Source organism: Microtus ochrogaster, chromosome 4 (genome assembly GCF_000317375.1).
Source record: "Microtus ochrogaster isolate Prairie Vole_2 chromosome 4, MicOch1.0, whole genome shotgun sequence".
In the NCBI taxonomy this organism is placed as follows: domain Eukaryota; kingdom Metazoa; phylum Chordata; class Mammalia; order Rodentia; family Cricetidae; genus Microtus; species Microtus ochrogaster.
This window is the reverse complement of record NC_022011.1, coordinates 65,260,182-65,279,900: the sequence shown is the minus strand read 5'-3', so window position 1 is coordinate 65,279,900 and position 19,719 is coordinate 65,260,182. Positions and strand designations below refer to the sequence as shown.

General features: G+C 44.7%; 1 protein-coding gene across 1 annotated transcript in view; it reads left to right on the top strand.

Annotated features, from left to right (window-relative positions):
* The window catches only part of Neb (nebulin), a 185,246-nt gene that overhangs the window by 146,726 nt on the left and 18,801 nt on the right, over window positions 1–19,719 (top strand). The window contains exons 121-137 of the mRNA XM_026778640.1: window positions 2,151–2,255; window positions 2,551–2,658; window positions 5,887–5,991; window positions 7,711–7,815; window positions 8,164–8,268; window positions 8,881–8,985; window positions 9,076–9,186; window positions 9,795–9,905; window positions 10,104–10,205; window positions 10,315–10,419; window positions 12,499–12,609; window positions 12,963–13,067; window positions 13,722–13,826; window positions 15,645–15,749; window positions 18,113–18,223; window positions 18,674–18,784; window positions 19,333–19,446. Of these exons, the coding sequence (XP_026634441.1) occupies window positions 2,151–2,255; window positions 2,551–2,658; window positions 5,887–5,991; window positions 7,711–7,815; window positions 8,164–8,268; window positions 8,881–8,985; window positions 9,076–9,186; window positions 9,795–9,905; window positions 10,104–10,205; window positions 10,315–10,419; window positions 12,499–12,609; window positions 12,963–13,067; window positions 13,722–13,826; window positions 15,645–15,749; window positions 18,113–18,223; window positions 18,674–18,784; window positions 19,333–19,446 (1,824 nt within the window). The remainder of the gene's footprint in view (window positions 1–2,150; window positions 2,256–2,550; window positions 2,659–5,886; window positions 5,992–7,710; window positions 7,816–8,163; window positions 8,269–8,880; window positions 8,986–9,075; window positions 9,187–9,794; window positions 9,906–10,103; window positions 10,206–10,314; window positions 10,420–12,498; window positions 12,610–12,962; window positions 13,068–13,721; window positions 13,827–15,644; window positions 15,750–18,112; window positions 18,224–18,673; window positions 18,785–19,332; window positions 19,447–19,719) is intronic.

Genomic DNA, 19,719 nt, shown 5'->3' with positions numbered 1-19,719 from the left:
CAGGACCGCGCTCCAAATTCTCACAAGGTGTCGTCCTGTCTGCTGCAAGGATGTCATAGGTTCTGCCTATGATATTGGACTGTTCTGTTTCAAAACATCTGTCTAGCCACCCAAAGAGCCTCGGCGCTGTTTGAGTGTGCCAGTCAATGCTCTGTGTCCTCATTGGCGCTGTGGTGAAGATGAGAGGAGAAGCTGGGGCCCCCTCCCTCCCCTGCAGAGCCTGTTTGGAAACCGCGACTGTAAACTGCAGATTGAGTTGTAAAAACAAAAAAGAAATCCCTGCTATCTTTTTTACTGTTCCGATGATGTCATCCCCGTAAGGCAGTCTGGGTGGTAACATACACGTTGCTGCCTTTGTCCTCCCCATTGGCAAGGATGGTGGATGGGCAAGAGTAAAGATTTCAGCCACTCCCCTTGCCCCGCCCATAGGGGGTCTTCACCGCACAGCTCTGTGAGCGCACAAAGCATGCTAAGCCTACATCTCTTCACTCAGAGGTGACTGGGATATAGAGCCATGTTCCTTCTGTCTTCATAAGTCTCTTTTTGTGCTTCACTGCTCTTTGCATGGACAGAGAAAATATAAATCTAGTGCCAAGATGCTTCTGAAACAAGGATGTAATGAAATCCTGCGCCCAGATATGTTGACCGCTCTCTACAATACATACATGTGGAGCCAGGTAACGTCCGACAGGGTGGGAGGAGGCGAGTGCAGCCCTTCCGCGCATTCCCTTTTATGCTGTCATTGGCTTCCTCTCCCGACCCCTGCCCATGCTGCTTTCTCACAGGAAGTCATGTGAATATTCATTCCTTAGAAATGAAATCTGACCATGGCCCGGGTCCTGGGCAGCCATCATCTGTCTGCACATCCAATGCTTAGAAACCCTCCAAGATCAGATGAGTCTCCTTCAAAAAAAAAATTTTTTTTTCAAATTGGTACAACGTTAACTTGTATTTTTTTTCTTTAATGTTTGCTTCAAGAGACAGATTCCTTAGAAACTGAGATGTTTGGTAGATTAATGGATTTAAAGGTCTGGATGTTTAATGTTTTCTTCTAACGTTGCCCAGTTCTTTCAGAGAGCCAAGGCTAGCCATGCTGCCTCTGGACCTTGTCCATGTTCATGTTGATAGTATTGCCACCCAGCAAGGTCTGCTGAGCACGCTGCCACCTTTCCCTCAGAGATTGTTGGTTACCAGGAAGAACGTTAAGGGAATAATGCCAGTCTCTTGGCCCAAACCGAAAAGGCTTTAGCCGATCTTTTGTATCATCAGTGTGCTCTGTCGTTTTTGTTTGTTGGTCAAATCAACATATTAGGAAAAGAGAACCATGTTCTCACCATAAACATCCTTGGCCTTGATAGGAACATCAAAACTGTGTGCATGGAAGTTCTTCGTTCTCCGTGTCTGTCCTGCTTAAAACAGCTTGCGTGCATGAAAAAAACAAAAACTGTGGCTTGGAAATTACAAAAATAAATGCATTTTGAATCGGGGGAGAGGGGAAATGGGGGGGGGATGGGACAGGGGAGGGAGGGGAAGCTGTGGTCGGGATGTATTTTATGAGGGAAGAAAAATAAAATACATTAAAAATCATGTACACTCGGGGGCTGGAGAGATGGCTCAGAGGTTAAGAGTATTGCCTCCTCTTCCAAAGATCCTGAGTTCAATTCCCAGCAACCACATGGTGGCTCACAACCATCTGTAATAGGGTCTGGTGCCCTCTTCTGGCCTGCGGGCATATACACAGACAGAATATTGTATACATAATAAACAAATATTTTTTAAAAAGTCATATACACTCATTTTAACGAGCATCTATTTCACTTGGACATAGAAAAACACCAATATTATATAGAATGTTAGAGAGAAATCATACTTGTCAGAACAGAGAAGGTTCTCGTCCTCCTCTGAGATTTACCCTACACATGCCTTTGGCTCTCACCTCTGAGAGCGTGTTCACTCCCATGTGTATAAAACACATTGAAAACTACCAGTCCACTCTACGACACTACTGCTATCAGATGCAAGTTTTATTAAACATCTCCAGTTAGGATTTAAAACAGAAGCCACTAGGGTGCCAGCACCCACTCTGGTGTTTCCTGAGATTTCAAGACCTTCATTCTTGAAAGTAACGTATCCCTCCTTCCACAATGTAGATCAACTACAAGAGGAAGTACGAGAAGACGAAGGACAAGTTCACCTCAGTTGTGGACACTCCAGAGCACCTGCGCACCACCAAAGTCAACAAGCAAATCAGCGACGTAAGTGCAGAAGCCAAGAGCCTGTGTTCTCGGGTTCAGGAGCGTTTGCCCAGGAGGGGAATCATTGTAGACTGTCTGAGATGCAGGGGGCGGGAGGCTTTGTCTTCTTTCACACTGGAGACTTGTCATTCAAATCGGCAAGCCTGTCAGTGGAGCATCTGGCCCCAGCAGAAGGCTACGAACGCTTATTGGGTTTATAGAAATGCATTTCCCTCCTATTCACTTTCCGTTTGTATTTAAAATTATAAATGGAGAAACGTCATTCTGTACCTTCCTGCCTCTTGATCCGCCGCAGATACTTTATAAACTGGAATACAACAAGGCCAGACCCAGAGGCTACACCACCATCCATGACACACCCATGCTGTTGCACGTCCGCAAAGTGAAGGATGAAGTCAGTGATGTGAGTAGCCTTGGTTAGCCCCTCTGTTTTGGACTTTCAATATGATGGCGTAAACCCCCAGGTAATGACCTCTGTCTGGGGAAAAACCACTTGGCAGCCTAATAGCCTGAAATCATAAATCCTCCATTTTCCTTATGATTCTGAGTTGGCTAGACACAGCAAAATAGATCTATTCCAAAAGCTGTAGGCAGACAGCTGGGCCAGAAATTCAAGGCAAATCTTCCAGGACCCCGGTACAGTGTGTGAGAACCACGTCAGTGTGAAGGAGAAGAGCAGGCAGATCCAGAGGTACAGAGTGCAGTTGGAGGGAACTGACTGACAGAGCTTAGTTAGCCCAGGGTAGCAAGACAAAGCAGATTCGTACAGTTCGTGTCCGAGGGAGAGAGATTGCTATATTGGTCAGGTCAAAGGTCAAAGGCAACCCCACCAGAACCAGGAACGTGCCTACTCATCTTGAGAGAATGGCAGCTGGGCATGGTGGCACGTGTCTTTAATCCCAGCATTCCTGAGGCAGAGGTAGGTGGGTCTCTGTGAGTTCTACACCACCCAGAACTATACAGTGAGACCCTGCCTCAAAAGCAAAAGCAGACAAGAGCCACAAACAATAATGCCAAAGAATTCGACCCTTCCCTGGCACTGACCTTGGGTTGCAAAGGTCTATATATCACTACAGTGATTTGCTGGGAAACAGTGCAGGAGAAACCAATTTGGGTGATCATGGCAGTTAGGATCAGGTAAGCACAGCCATGCGGAGCTGAATCCACAGAGAGCCACACTCACACAACTCACAGCTGATGGTCATTTGGCTTCTATATAAATGAAGGTCCTTCTGGGCATCTTCTCCACATGGATCGGCTGCTGGCAGTGGAATGCCTGGGCTCCAGGAGCCAGAGAACTGAAACTTCAAAGTCAGTCGAGAGCTAAACCTAGAACTCAGACTTCATTCCCTCCCTGTTTTTCATACACATTCAAGAGATGTGATCACTTGCTGTCACCGAGATAAATTCTCGTAGAAAAAGAATGTTTTATTTTGACACATAGTCGGGCATTTCCACTCTGTAATTGGCTGGCCCTGTTGCTTGAGCCTGGATGTGGCTGTACCGCATGGCAGAGGTGCACGGCGGAGTAAAATTACTGACCTCTTCATGCTTGAGATACAAAAGAAGAGAAAGGAGCTGGGGTCTCAGGCTCCCCTCAAAGGACCAGCAGGCAGTGCTGTTGGGAGGTAGAAGAAGCTGTGGGAGATGCAGCCACCTTCTACCACCTCCTAGCAACACCTGAGACTGAGGACCAAGATGTTGAGACTTGGTCAATATGAGACTCTAGGAACATTCCAGATCTGAACTACGGCAAGTGCTAAAGCTCTGGATGAGCGAACAGTAGAGCCTTACTACAGGCCAGCGTGGGGAAGTGGTCCCACGGAGGCCATTGTCAATAAAAGCGCAGCATGACACACATGCCAAAAATACTCTCTCCACCTTATCTTCCTGAGAAAAACGAACTCGTGTTCTTACACTCTGTATTTCACGAGAATTCCTATCCATAAATTTTCAAATATTTGACTTTTGATCTGCACAGCAATTCATGTCTATAATCCTAGCATTTGGGAAGCTGGACAGGAGGATTGCTAGTTTAAGGCTTTTCAAAAATAAACCAAACCAAAACTAGATATTTGCTTGATTTTTTTGTAGTTGAAAACCGCCATCATTTTCACTGAAAAAAAAAAAAAGATTCACTATTTATTATTTTAAAAATATTTAATTTTCTGTAGCTCTAACTGGCCTGGAGCTCACACTGATTCCCCTGTCTCAGCCTCCCAAATGGCATGAACCAACATGCCTCACATAGATTCAATGTTTTAAATAACTCTGTGGTTATGTACACTTCTGGGTGCACACACGCATGTATAAATACACAATGTATACATATACATATGTATATATGTGTGTATATGCATATGTTTATATATTTATCTGACACACGCATATATAAATACACAATGTATACATATACATATGTATATATGTGTGTATATGCATATGTTTTTATCTGAGTTGAGGCAAATATACTGTGCCTAATCTCCATCCTAAAAACTTGATTATTACTGTGCTCAGGATTGCATTGGTAGATGAATAAATATGCCATACTGTTGACTATGGGTCACCATGAAAAACACGTGATTATCCAGTACATTGATTGAGAAGGTGGAAATCTGTAAAGAGCATCTTTGCAATATAAAATCTGTTAAAAATAAGTTACAAACATAAATGATCATAAGTCAAGTCGAGCCCATATGGGAGCAGCTTGCTCCCTGCAGAAAACTGAGGTGTATCTATATCTATTTCCTCAAATGTGTGTTAGAATATCCTGGGGTTGGGTACTAATGAAAAGTACTAATTCCTAGGATTTTCTCCTGGAGTCTGGATTAATGCAGTAGGTCTGTGGTCAAGCCCAGAATGCAATGGTTCTTGTCGTAAATATAGTAACCCCTACTATGGTTCCTTGCCTTTGAGAAGCTCACTCTACCGTAGTCATGTTGCACCTGGGATCCTTCCCCTTCAACTAGTGGAAATGACCAGATTGCATCCTAGGGCCGTGGAATTTAGGGAAAACAAAAATACAGAAGCTAGAAGTCCCAGACTCAAGACAGAGGAACGGCTTGTCAGGCCTCTCCCATTCGCTCCAGTTACCAGCACTCATGAGGTGCAGCTGTAGACCCACAGCTGTGGGGAGAGCCACCTTTCAGCCCCTCTGCACCCTGAGTGTTTATGTGCCGGTCCCTGGATAGGAGACAACAACCTCACTTTGAAGGGCTTCAGCTAAATAGAAAGCTAGGCAGATAAAGGGCTATGCTTTGAGCAGAGAGCGAGAACTGTGGGAACACAGGAGGAGGGCAGGCCTGAATGCCTGCTCGAGGGTGGGTTTTCAGGGCATCTGCACCAGGCTTCCCTGATGCAGGAAGGTAAAGTGGAAGTGGGTAGCACCGGCTCCCTGTTCGGACCACCCCGTGGCCACACTGTTGACCACACTTGCTGTGTCCTGACGTATCTGAGGAAGAAGGGCCCGTCTCTTCACAGCTCCATCTCCTCTCCGCAGCAGGGTTTGACTAAATACTCTCACAGGGAACATCATGTGCTAACATTACAGTTTTACTTTGTTTATAAAATGTTTTACTAACTTCCTTCCTAGGGGAAAAAAAGTTTACCATGTCACTGTTTCCTCCCATAGCTGAAATACAAGGAAGTTTACCAAAGAAATAAATCTAACTGCACCATCAAGCCAGATGCTGTTCATATCAAAGCAGCCAAAGATGCCTACAAAGTCAACACCAATGTAAGTGCCAAGATGTTCCCCCAAGGCAAACTTAGCCTCTTTTTGCTGCTGTACTAGAACACCCATGACTAGGTAGCTTACAGAAATTGATTGACGCTCTAGAGACAGGGAGGTCAAAAACACCCTGTGTCTGGCGTGGCTCCTCCTACTGCGTCCCCCTCCCCCCCCCCCAGCAGAAAGCGGAAGGGCAGGAGAGCAAGGGAAAAGGCTAACGCCCTCCTGCACCGTGAGCACCAATGCTCCTCGAGGCTCTGCCCTCACGACCACATGGCCTGCTGAAGGTCTCCCCTCCTCCTGTCATCACAGGGCAGGAAAACCTCAGCGTGAGTTTTGGCTGTGATTTGCCCTTTGCTTCATGGCAACCGCAGTAGGGATTTATAGACTTCAGCAAGCATGGGTCCTTTCGCATCTCTTCTGAGACAGAGCTCTGCCTGTCCAGATGAAAAGCTCACCTCCAGGAAAATGAGTACTGAGTGATGTTAAAAACCAAACACCCCTTCTGCTCCTCCTGAAGGAGCATGAAGAAGGGCAAGGGCGGCCTGACCTAGTCACACGTTCCATCTCCTTAGCCTTTGTGAGCAGCTGAAACCTGAAGGCTAATTCTGCAATGAAGGCTGCACTCTGGAAAGGGCTTCAGCCTCTTTCATTCTTTGCCCCATGCTCTCCTCGGGCCCTCAGCCCCAGCATCTCCTTCTGAAGGAGAAAACGGAGTTACTAGCTGCCATCGGGTCACTGTCTGGATCCTCCACTTGTTTAGAGCTGCCTGCATTGATGTGTGTCTTTAGCTGTAACATCCTAAAGTCTCATCCACAGAAACAACTCCGCGAATTAGATGGGCACCAACTTTTAAAAATATATAACATAGTGCCATGAGACATTAGTAGTAACCCATCTGATTCTCATTCATTCCAAAAGCATTCATTCACTGGGGCCTAAAAACTAAGGTGCCATATGAGTTAGCAGGTGTCTTAAGGATAACTGTCTTAGTTAGGGTTTCTATTGCTATGAAGAGACACCATGACCACAGCAATTCTGGTAAATAAAAACATTTAATTGGGGCTCACTTACAGTTCGAGAGGTTTAGTCCATTATCATCATGGCTGGAAGCAAGGCGGCATGCAGGCAGACATGGTACTACTGGAGCTGAAATTTCTTATATCGTGATCCAAAGGCAACAGGAAGTGAACTGTCTCACTGGGCAGAATTTAAGCATATATGAGACCTCAAAGCCTACCTCCATAGTGACACACTTCCTCCAACAAGACCACACCTCCTAATAGTGCTATTCTATCTGGGGGTCATTTTCTTTCAAACCACCACCACAAGTTAGTCGGCAATGAACAGGGAAATAGATGCGGGAAGGAAATAGACCCTGTGGAATCTGGGTGGTGGTTGTATGTAGTCTCTGTAGTATTCCAGCCACCTTTATAGAAATAACTGTAATTTACTTACAAGCTAACCAGCACTTGACTCTGCAGGAGATGAGGGGATACTGGTAGTTAAGGAAGATTGTAGAATCATTTCACCCAGAAGCATTTCAAAGCTTTAGCGCTGATTTGGGGGCAAAGGGTGTCGATGGATGACCTGAGTGGCTGGCGAGCTGCATCGAGCACAGACGGGCTATGATTGGTGGAGTGTCCACCTGCAGGAGTCTCCCTGCACACTTCATGCATTCGTAAACGGAGCCTGAGTACTGTCTTTCTGTCACATTCAAAACAGCTGGACTATAAGAAGCAATACGAAGCCAACAAAGCCTACTGGAAGTGGACACCTGACCGGCCTGACTTCATCCAGGCTGCCAAGTCATCGCTACAGCAGAGTGACGTAAGGACAGAGGCAGCGTGTGGTTGTTTCTAATATGCCCCGCCAGGGCGCTAACCCCAGCGGGTATGGTATGAGGTCCAAGTCAAAGAAAGTTTGATGGGAGAAGCAAGTTCATGAAACTAACCCAGCTGTTGAGCCTGATCTCTGACAACAGGGCATAGGCACTGTGGACTCAGAGACCTGAAGCTAGAGAGGGGGTTTGGCTGGGAGACCTGAATCCTGGTCCTGGTTCTGGTCTCTGGGCTAGAAGGGATGAAGTGAACAGCCAGGAATCCCCTCCCTTTACTCTAGGAAAGTCTTCTTCAAAGACTTCTCTCTGGTTTAATCCTCTGCTTTCTTCTATCACAGTATGAATATAAGCTGGACCGGGAGTTTCTCAAGGGCTGCAAGCTGTCTGTCACTGATGATAAGGACATGGTGCTGGCCCTCAGGAACTCCTTAATAGAAAGTGATGTAAGTATCCTGCCTTCTACAGTGTCTGCCCTGGCTCGAGGCCATCTCTTGCAGCAACAATCCCCAGAAACATCCAGGACAGGACAGAAGTCCTCTCTGTAGGGGCTTGGCTGTGGTCCTGACACATGGTCCTGCCCTCAGTGGCATCAGCGATGAGCTGGACGCCATCTGTAAAAGTGCTGGTGAGCCCGGGCTTGTTCTTGGCTTACACCGCAGCCGGCAGTTGACACAGCACAGACTAGGACTCGGAAGGTGTGGCTCGATTCTCTCCCTGACCTTCAGTCTCTTTTCTGTGGGATCCTTTTCTTTCCACCGCGTACTTCCCACATCTGGAAAGGAAGAAAGATCGTGTGTCCAGCCCTGGTGGCATATTTGAGAATGCTTTGAACTAAAGGCAAAGGTTTGCTGTGAAATGTCATCTTTATTAAAACCTCAACTTGAAAGTTGTCAGGGGAAAAAAAAACCATTTTGAATGTACATCAAATTCTTTATTTTGCGCCGTGGTGTTATCCTCTCTGATATTGTTGAGGGATATGGGGGCCAATTAAAAGTATGCAGGATACTCAAAGAAAGTAAGAAATGTCTACTTTCTCCCCCCTTCTACTCCTACAGCTGAAATACAAAGAGAAACATGTTAAGGAAAGAGGAACGTGTCATGCTGTACCTGACACCCCACAGATCCTCCTGGCAAAGACTGTCAGCAATCTGGTGTCTGAGGTAACCCACCCACGGCCCATATGCTTCGCTTCCATCACCGGCTGAGGCCCCAAGCAGAGCCCTTAACATGCTCTTTGTGGGTTCCCCCAGAACAAGTACAAGGACCATGTCAAGAAGCACCTGGCCCAGGGTTCATACACGACACTGCCCGAGACCAGGGACACAGTTCACGTCAAGGCCGTGACCAAGCACGTCAGTGATGTAAGTGGCCAGCCACAGAGCTCTAGATGGCAGCTTTGAATTGGGTCGAAGACTGCCACCTCCTTGCTTACCAAGGCTTTCTTATATATCTCAGTGCCCTTAACCTGAGTACTTACTTGTATACGAATCCTAAACTCTAGTTTCTAAAACTGTATTGGTATTCCAATCGTGGCAGACGTAGGTTCTGCTTCATAGCACAGCCAGCAGTAGAAGGCATAACTAGCGTTGATAATGGGAGGGAGCAGGGCCAGTCAAGAAGACCTCTGCTACCGTTAAACAGCTGTGCAATGTGGGAGCTAAAATCACACCTCAGTAATCTTTGCCCACTGCATCCAGCTCTTAGAGACTATGACTCGTATATTCTAAAGGTAAGAATCAAGAGTAAGCATGTAATATGCTTGAATTCAGTTCTCTAAACTTGCCTGGTATTTCTGGCATTGGTTCAAATGGAGAAAAGGTGGGGAAGAAGTAAATTATGACCCAGAGATCAAAGTTATAACTGGCACCATGATGGGGAGCCATGGATTTTCCCGGAGATCTTCTCAGAGTCTTCAAATAAATCTTTCTCACCTTCCTCCACTCACATGAGTAATTCTGATGCTGTTTAGACAAATTACAAAAAGAAGTTTGTCAAAGAGAAAGGGAAGTCCAACTACTCCATCATGCAAGAGCCCCCAGAGGTGAAGCACGCCATGGAAGTGGCCAAGAAGCAGAGTGACGTAAGTTCCCCCTTGGCATCCCAGTGGACCCCAGATGAGTGTGCGTTCCTGCTCTAGTGATTTCTCTAGCCAATGGGTTCAGAAGCACAGTGGTGCAAACTGGCTTGCTTTTACTTAACACGAAAGATGTTTGTATTGAATGAGGACGTTTCAGAATTCTGTGTACCTCAAATAAACATTTCCTTCCCCCAAATAAAGGTTGCTTATAAAAAAGATGCCAAAGAGAATCTGCATTACACCACAGTTGCTGATCGGCCAGACATCAAGAAGGCCACTCAGGCAGCCAAGCAAGCCAGTGAGGTAAGAGCACCCTGAAAATGTCCCTGGCGCTCAATGGCTACTGTGAAAAAGAAGAACAGGGTGTGTGCCACCACGACCACACTGCCCATTTCGGTTCTCTCTCGTACAGGTGGAGTACAGAGCCAAGCACCGCAAGGAAGGCAGCCATGGGTTAAGTATGCTTGGCCGCCCAGACATTGAGATGGCCAAGAAGGCAGCCAGGCTGAGCAGCCAGGTAAGGGAAGAGGGCAAGCAGTGACTCCAGTGTGCGATTTTAAAAACCGTCCAGTAGGAAGTGCTTCCCAGAAAGAGCACTGTCAACTTAGTTAAGCGGACACGGGCTCTTAAGATGCACGGTGGCCCTTTGAAAAGTACTGAGGGCCTTGACTCATTTCCTGCTAATCAAGCTAGGCTCTCTAGTCTTCCAGATCTCCATCTGTAGGTATGCATCTAGCTGCCTGTGTACTGAACTGCTCTCATGCGACAAAGGGGGCCTCTTCGCAGGCAGTAAGATTCATATCCAAGTCTGCTTTATATGTGGGTCACCTACGAGAGACTTGGCACTGTGTAGCAGTGATGAATTTCTAACTTTTAAAACCCAACTGCATAAAAGAATACCATGTCAGCGCCATGTTTGTGGCACATAGCACATGCAGTCATGATGGGGCAACTTGAGATTCTCCTCAGTGACGTGAGAATGATGCCAGCAAGGCAGTGCTCTGGCTTTCTCATTTCGTGGACCTCGGTCAGAGGAATAACCAGGTCCTGTTAGTGCTGTTTAAAAAAGAAAAAGGTCAAAGGTCCTGTTCTTTTTTCTGTTAACTTTGTGTTGGAAACACCATGACCACAGCAACTTTTATGAAGAAAAGATTTTTGGGGGGTTGCTCGCTCACAGTTTCAAAGGTTTAGTCCATTATCATCACAATGGGGAGCGTGGCAGCGTGCAGGCAGACACGATGCTGGAGCTGAGAGTGCTCCATCTTGCAGGTGCCAGGAAGATTTAGCAAAAGAGACCTCAAAGCTCACCCCCACAGTGACACACCTCCTCCACATCTCCTGATAATGCCACTCCCTTTGGGGACATTTTCTTTCAAACCACCACACATCATACATCCTCTTTTTCTTTTCAAAGCTTTCCTTCTGAAACATGCTTGGAAGAGTAGGAAGATATTAAAAGTGTTTTCCCCATAGCTCCTTCATCCTTTGTAAAACAAGTCTTCATGGGAGTAGTCTTCTATCTGGGGATTGTTCTCCACTCTTTACAAGAACCAGTGTCTCATACAATGCCCTGAAAACCAACTAAACAATTAGACATTAAACCATTAAATAGATGTTAAACAGTTAAAAGTAAGTACTAGAAAGAAAACTAACTTATAACCACTTACAGCATTGTGTGTGCTATAGACCAATAACTGAGCCTTGTGGACTGACAGAGCCTGGGTGCTGCCTCTTGTTGGGCCATGGCACCAGAGCTACCTCAGTGGCCTCCACGGTTAGTGAGCAGAAGTAGCCTTTAGAGTTCCAAATGTCATTGCCCTTTCCTCCCAGTCCAGCACCACCCTTCCCATTGCCTGGCAGCCCTCTTTTGGAGAGGAAAGGTGTTTAGGGTTGTTGCTTTGGGTTGTTTCATTAATTTTAAAAGTTAGAAGTTTAAGTAAATTTGAAATTTAATGAAGACACTCTTCCTTTCAACCACTGCCTTGCCTAGCCTTGCTCTTAGGAGCAGTGAATACAGTGACTCAGAGTCCTCGTTATTCTAAAGTCTTGCTCTTTTTTGTCCCAAATTTGACACTTGAAGCCATTACCTGCTAAGCCATCTATCTTCTGACCCCTATAAGTTAATAATACAAATAATAATGATAATATAATCAAAGTCCTATTTTGAAGTAATAATACATTCTCCTAATAATTGACAAATTCCCACTTCTCAGCGTTTGATGTTTACAAGTCCCTCTTGGTTCCTTGTAACAGCTCTGAGGTGTCTAAAGCACCCAGGTGGGAAGGCTAAAAAGGGGCCCAGTATTGTAGACAGCCTCTCTGAATTCAGCCTAAAACCTTTGCTGCTTGATATTGTCTTAACATTAACAAGAGGTTACCATTGGTGGCTCCAGATAATACAGTGAGCAAAGCCAATGTGTCTTGCATCACCTATCTGTTTCCCTGTGCAACTGTTGACAGTGCTTCCTTATACTCCCAAAAGTACCCCACTGGGGTAACAGATTGCATGACCACTTACAGCACGGGCATATTCGCTACCACGCCCATTTCCCCATTGGATGCTCAGGAGTAATCTGGATGTTTGTGTTGTTGTTAGGTTAAATACCGAGAAAATTTTGATAAAGAGAAGGGCAAGACACCAAAATACAACCCCAAAGACAGCCAGCTCTACAAAACTATGAAAGATGCCAACAACCTTGCAAGTGAGGTATGTTCTTTAACTGTGATGAACTGTATACATCCTGTTGCCTTCTAACCAATATTTCAGGAGCACTAATCACTTTCACCGTGTTCTCCAGCTACCACCGTTTCCAAGGCCCTTTAATTACCCCAGAGAAAACCATGAAGCAACCCTTTCTTCCCTCGGCTCCTGGTAGCCTCTATGTCTGTATGATTCTGCCTGATTTACAGATGTCATATTTCTTTGTGTCCTATTTTAAGTGTCCTCTGCAGCCCTCCCCAGCATTCGTTTCATGAAGCAGCATCTTCCTGTTCATTTCCTTGGTGCTGTTTTCTATTTTCTAGTTATGTGATTTCCCGTTTTTCCGCCCTTACCACTAGGTTAAATACAAGGCTGACCTGAAGAAACTCCACAAGCCTGTGACTGACATGAAGGAGTCCCTGATAATGAATCACGTCCTGAACACAAGCCAGCTTGCCAGTTCTGTAAGCTCAATCATCCGTGCTAGAAACAGTTCCTTTCAGCATTTGTGGTTTGCTTCCTCCTCTGAGCTCCTATGGTCTCTTCTCTGCTACTGATACTTACTCTGCGTTTATCTTAAAATTCCTATCTGATGATATTCCTCGAAATGACATTAATCTTCCAACCCTGCGTCAACACGTCTTAGAATAGAAAACTGCTTCTATTTGGGTTGGGGATGTGGCTCCATAATGTTAACCCATGAGTTTGATATCCAGGAGAAACAAACAAGTAGCTCTAGTCCTTGCAATGATGGAAAAGAATTGTCTGAAACAGCCTCTCACTTTCACTGATGCCTACATAGAAGCATCCGTACCAGTGCAGTGTGTATCTCTAGACTTAGGAACAGTACCACACTGGATCTCTATCTATGCAATCTTTTTTCTTCTTTTTTTTTTTATGGGGAAGGGGTGGAAGGGGGTCTCTCTCTATATTTGGCTGGCTTGAAGCATGCTGTGTAAGCCAAACTGACGCTGGAGACAGATCCCTGACACCCCTGCCCAAATACTGGGATTAAAAGCATGCACTGCACGCCTGGTCCTTAGACAGCCAATCCAAAGAGGGAAGCCTGAGACACGTGGAACCTTCCCACTGATGTGCTTTCTGCTGCTTCCCCTCAGTACCAGTACAAGAAGAACTATGAGAAGAGCAAAGGCCACTACCACACGATACCAGACAACCTGGAACAGCTGCACCTCAAGGAAGCCACAGAGCTGCAGAGCATTGTAAGGCCATCAAGAGGGCGGCTCACGGCCAGTGTCTGTTCGCCCGCAGTATCAATAACCAGCACCAGGTCCACTCTAGGAAGGACGCTTTTGATAGACTTTATTTGAGAAAAGGCTCACTGGTACTGGGGCTTTGAACTTAGTAACATTTTGATAGTATTGTATTGACAGTATTTGTGCATAATAGAAAAATATACATGCTGATTGATGTTTTCTGTCCTGCCAGGTTCCCACAATCAGTAAGTCCTAAAGAAATCACACAGAGGTCTACATTAGTTATTGGCCCATTAGCTCAGGCTTCTTATTAACTCTTACAACTTATATATATTCTTGTCTATGTTAGCCACGTGGCTCAGTATTTTATTCGGTGAGGCAGTCACATCTTGCTTATTCTGTGGCTGGACTGCTAAATAAGCTTTCCTCTTCCGAGAATTCTCCTGTTCTCACTGGCCTGCCTCTACTTCCTGTCTGGTTGTCCCGCCTATACTTCCTTCCTGGCTAATGGCCAATCAGGATTTATTTAAAAATATAATTGACAGAATACAGACAATTGTCCCACACTATATGCATGCTGTACTGTTTGTTCTTCAGGTTATGACAATGTTATGACAAGGCTGGAAGCATGACAGTTAATATCCAGGCAAGACAAACCCGTAACAGTCACCCTGATGTGCCCTTTGGTCTGTGTCCCAAGTCAGGAAACACCAGTAGACAAGGATTCCTAGGGGAGGGTTTTACTAGATGCGTGACGTGATCAGATCTAGTCCTGGAAGAGGATCTGGGTGCTATAATTTTTTTCAGAAAAGTTTTTTTTTTCAAAGAAAATAACGTTCTATTAACATGGCCTTGCTATCACAAAATCACCATTATGGGGCCCCATCGGGTATTATCCAGCAGGCTGAGTTACTTTAGGTGCCCCCACATCCCATGTGAGCAGTGTGTTCTCTTCCAGTGCCCCATATAATTGAGAGAGCTGAGTTGAGCAATGCCATTAAGGCTATGAGTGGAAGAGTCTTTCTGTCTTTGTCTGTTTCTCCTCTGTGAAGTATTCTGTTTATGTGACTCCCTATTAATAATAGCATGTGGTAAGGATAAGGTAATTTTATTTGATAATATCAAGTTTATTAGTGATTCAGTCCAACTGTAAACTAGCTTTTCTTTGTATGGCAGTTTATAGCAAATAGTTAAATAGAGAGAGATGACCCGGGGAAGTTATGTGCTTATAAAACCTCATATGCTCTCCATTCAGTTGAGACCCCAGATCTCTGGTGACAGCTCTTTTGAAAGGACTGGGGGTTTTATCAGCAATATCAACAGATGCTATTTATTGTCAAAGTGTTCACGTATCAATATCAAATCCTGGCCAACCTTCTCCAAGTGTCATTTCCATAAGTCAGTATTCCTGTCAGCTGATTGTTGCTACTGATTCTTTTGTGTCTCTAAATTAAATCTAAACATGGTAGATTGTACTTTTCAGATAGCATTGATTCTCAGCCCCACCCCCGTGTACAGGCATCAACTAAAAGGTCCTCGATCAGCAACACAACAGGAAAGTCTTTGGAGTGACAATGAGATTAATCAACTGGACATAGTTTGTCAACTAAAAGTCCTTTCTCTAGCTTGGTAGTAGCCCATCCCTGTAATCCCCATACTTGGGAAGCTGAGACAAGAGGGCTATGAGTTCAAGGCCAGTCTGTGATCCATTGTGAGAACCTGTCTTGGATATTAAACCAGTTAATAAATTCCTGGCCATAAGTAAAGCCTCTGTCTAGGAATTGACAAGCAGAGAGATATTTAAACAGACCTTCTCATCCCTAGGTGAAATACAAAGAAAAATATGAAAAAGAACGAGGAAAGCCCATGCTCGACTTTGAGACTCCAACATACATTACTGCCAAAGAGTCTCAGCAGATGCAGAGTGGGGTAAGTCCTGAAGAAATACCAGAAAGGACGGAAACATCAAACCAGTAAACACTGGCTCAGGCAGAACCATTTCCAGCCTCCGGTTATCCAAAAGTGATCAGAGATACAGCTTTGTAACCCATGACTCCTAAATTCCTGCTCGTTGTAGGAATCTTATAATTATTTTCTTTAGGATGTTTTGAGTAGGATTTGGCGTTCATGTTTTGTTCCAACAAGTATTTTCATAAAATTAGAAAACAATCCTTCCTAAACATGAAAATATTATATGGACCACAGTGTGAATATTTCTTTGCTGAAAGAAGGCTTCCCACCGTACAGGTGCATTGCTGCTTTGCCATGGCCTCCACTTAGTGGAATGCCCCGGGCCAAACAAGTGGGGTTCCATTCCTGCACACCCGTGTTTTCTGTGGCAGTAGTAACTACAGTCAAGTCAGGAAATCGGCCTACTTGCCCATCAACAGATGGATAGACTGGAAAAAGCCGTGTGATTTATACGTAATACTCCCACACAGAAGGGAGCCATGGTACCTGTGGGAGAATGGATGGAACCGGAGGTCACTGTGTTACGTTACACAAGCCGGACTTAGACAAATGTCCTATGTTTACAGAACCCAGGTTTTATTTTTAAGGACATGAATGCACAGAGGGAATTATTTATGAAGAAGACCAAGAAGGAAGATGGGGAGAAAAGAAAGATAAGAGACAGAGATGGGCTGGGGATGTAGATATGATCAAAGTATATTATAAACATGTAGGAAAAACGTCAAGTCAAATGCCATATTCCTTATCATGAAAAGAGATTTTTTTTTTTTAGTTTGAACCATAAACAGAGAATGAATTTTACAGGGAAATAGGCCTTTGAAGATCATGCTTGCCTCTTCTCCATGAGGCCTAAGTCCAGCAATGACAACAGATGATGCTTTGTTCTGTTCTGTCTTTCATTTTTAAAGAGAAGTAGTTTGTGAGCTTTCCTGGTATACGGAATGCAGGTCATAGAAAGTTCAAAACAGGCTCAAGAAATCGGTGAGTCCGAACTAAATCTACGCGAGTGCTCTGTGGTACTCTTGAAACTTTCCTGGGGATTTAAAGCCCTGTGAAGATAAGCCAGCAAAGCATGCTTCTAAGATCTGTCCTCTGTGAGAGTGACGTCATGTGTTCAAGAGATCAGGAAAAGGGAGGACTAGCCCTTTCTCTCACCCATGGATGAAACCAGACTCCTATACTCCAGCCTCACTTTTCACCTGGTCTATTCAGGGATTCAAATAATAGGTCACAAGCCCCTTACTGCCTCCCTGGGGCCCAAGAGGACTGCGCCTGGCACTGTAATGCAGACAGGACTGTGTCTGTCACTTCGACGCTAGAACCTAACAAAGTGCTGGCACATGGTAGGTGTTGCCTGTTCAGTGAAGAGGTTGAAAAGGAGGTTGTGACGGGGTAGTGACACATACCTGTAATCTCGGCACTCAGGAGGCTGACACAGGAGGATCGTGAGTTCAAACCCAGCCTGTCTGTCACATCTCAAAAATGAAGTCATGATGTTGCGAAGTGCCATTGCAGGTGTGGTCCCTTGAGCTCCTCTTTCTAATTCCATCCCTCGGAGCTGCTGTAAATTCTGAGACAAAATATTCTCTCCACTTTAAAAAAAAAAAACTTGTGGTAGAGGAGTTGTTCAGATGGCTCAGTGGTTAAGAGCACTGACTGCTTTTCCAGAGGGACCCAGGTTTGATTCCCAGCACCAACATGGCAGTTCACAACTATAACTTCAGTTCCTGTGGAATCCAACACCACCCCCTTCTGGCCTGAGTAGGCAAAACTCCCATACACGTGAAAATAGAATAAAGTAAAATTTAAAGTGTGACAGGACCAGCGTGATGGCTCAGTGCGTGAAGAACTTAGAGCACGAGCCTAACGACCCAAGTTCCACAAGACCCAAGGGGAGGGCACTGACTCCTGCAAGCTGTCCCCGTCCTCCACATGTGCACATGGCATAAGAACTGTGGCATGTGTGTGTCCATGCTCTCACACATCACCCACAATGATGAAAATAATAATATAAATGGGACAGTCTCAGGAAGAGAGTAGATTCTAAGTTGATGGTCCATCCATTCCCTTACTGTGGTTGGTGCCAGCTCCATCGCAACCTTAGGTAGACTTTTAGGAGTCATCAAAGACCTTCAGTTTCTTTGAAGCCATTGACTGCCAGCCAAGTATTTCTGGAACAACGAGACACTTTCAAATGCTCACGCCTTGTCAGAACTGTGGTTAAGAGGCCAAACCCTGAAAGAAAACCTACATGTTCTTCTTAGGACTGAAATATGGATTCTAACAGGGTCCTTCTTGTTTTTCCTTTTCACTCATATTAGAAAGAATATAGGAAAGAATATGAAGAGTCCATTAAAGGCAGAAACCTAACGGGCCTGGAGGTCACACCAGCTTTGTTACATGTCAGACATGCAACCAAAATAGCAAGCGAGGTAGTAGCCGCTTGGTCTTCCCTTCCCTCTTCACCCAATAATACACTAATGACTCACTTTTGTGCTCCTGCCTGGATACCACTTGGGATTTCCGGTGGAGTTCCCATGTTTGGTACTACTGTCTAATCTATGACCCCTTTTAATTCCTCTAATTTTTAAAATGGAATATCTAATAAAACATGCATACCTTAGTAGTCTGTAGACAATCTAATCAAACATGCCTACCTTTGCATTCTATTAATTTCTAGTCTTTAATAAAATTAATATCAACTGTGAACCATAAATCCTACATTAATCACGTATTTACTTACTCAACCAGGAACTATTAAAATTGGGATAACTGTTTTATTTATTTATATTCATTACCTTATTTTGGTTTGCTTTTTGGCTCTTCACCTAAGAACAATCAGGTTTTCTTGTCAGTTTTGTTGCTTTTATTTTGTGATATAGAAAGAGTATAGGAAAGATCTGGAAGAAAGCATTCGTGGGAAAGGTCTCACTGAAATGGAAGATACTCCTGACATGCTGAGAGCGAAGAACGCCACTCAAATCCTCAATGAGGTAAGACAGCCACCTACTGCATGCACATCATTCATATGGCACCTGTATACCCAAATTAGACCAAGAAAGAAAAAAAAATAGTTTTTGCCTTTCAGACTTTATATCCAGAATAGTTATTTACTGCTAGATAAAATGTATGTCAATTTCTGATGAGTAGATATGAAACAGGATATGTGTGTATAGCAGCTGTCATAACCAATTAGTATTGACTATTGCTTGATTTAGTTTTGATATATTCACAATGCTCATTTAAATGAAAACAGCACAGCACACTGGGATGGTTGGTGTGCTCCTAAATTTAATCCTAATAATGTATCAAGCCAGATTTAAAATTTAGTTTCCGTGTCAACAGACTTCCCTTGCCTAATGTCACCATACCTAGAGCAGGATGAACACACATGCCACCCTGTCCTGGGAAGTAGCTGGCAAGGACACCGCCTTTGACTCGTGAAGGGCGTGTACTGTGGATTTTTATTCATGTGGTACTGTCATCACCTACTCAGAGAAGGCACGTGACCTTTTTCCCTTAAAAACCAATTCCTCTACAGAAAGAATATAAGCGAGACCTGGAGCAGGAAGTGAAAGGAAGAGGCTTGAATGCCATGGCCAATGAGACTCCAGATTTTCTGCGGGCCAAGAATGCTACAGACATCGCCAGCCAGGTCAGTGCTCCATCCCTGCACACTGCCAACATCGCCAGATCAAACATATGTGCCAGCAAAGCACACACACACACACACATAAAATTTTAAACCTTTAAAAACTATAAACACAACAGGAAGAAATGTTATTGAATGCCAGAATATTAAAAAGGAAGGAAGGAAGGAAGGAAGGAAGGAAGGAAGGAAGGAAGGAAGGAAGGAACGGAAGAGCAGAGCCTCTCATCAAGTTGGGATCATCCCACACACACACACACACACACACACACACACACA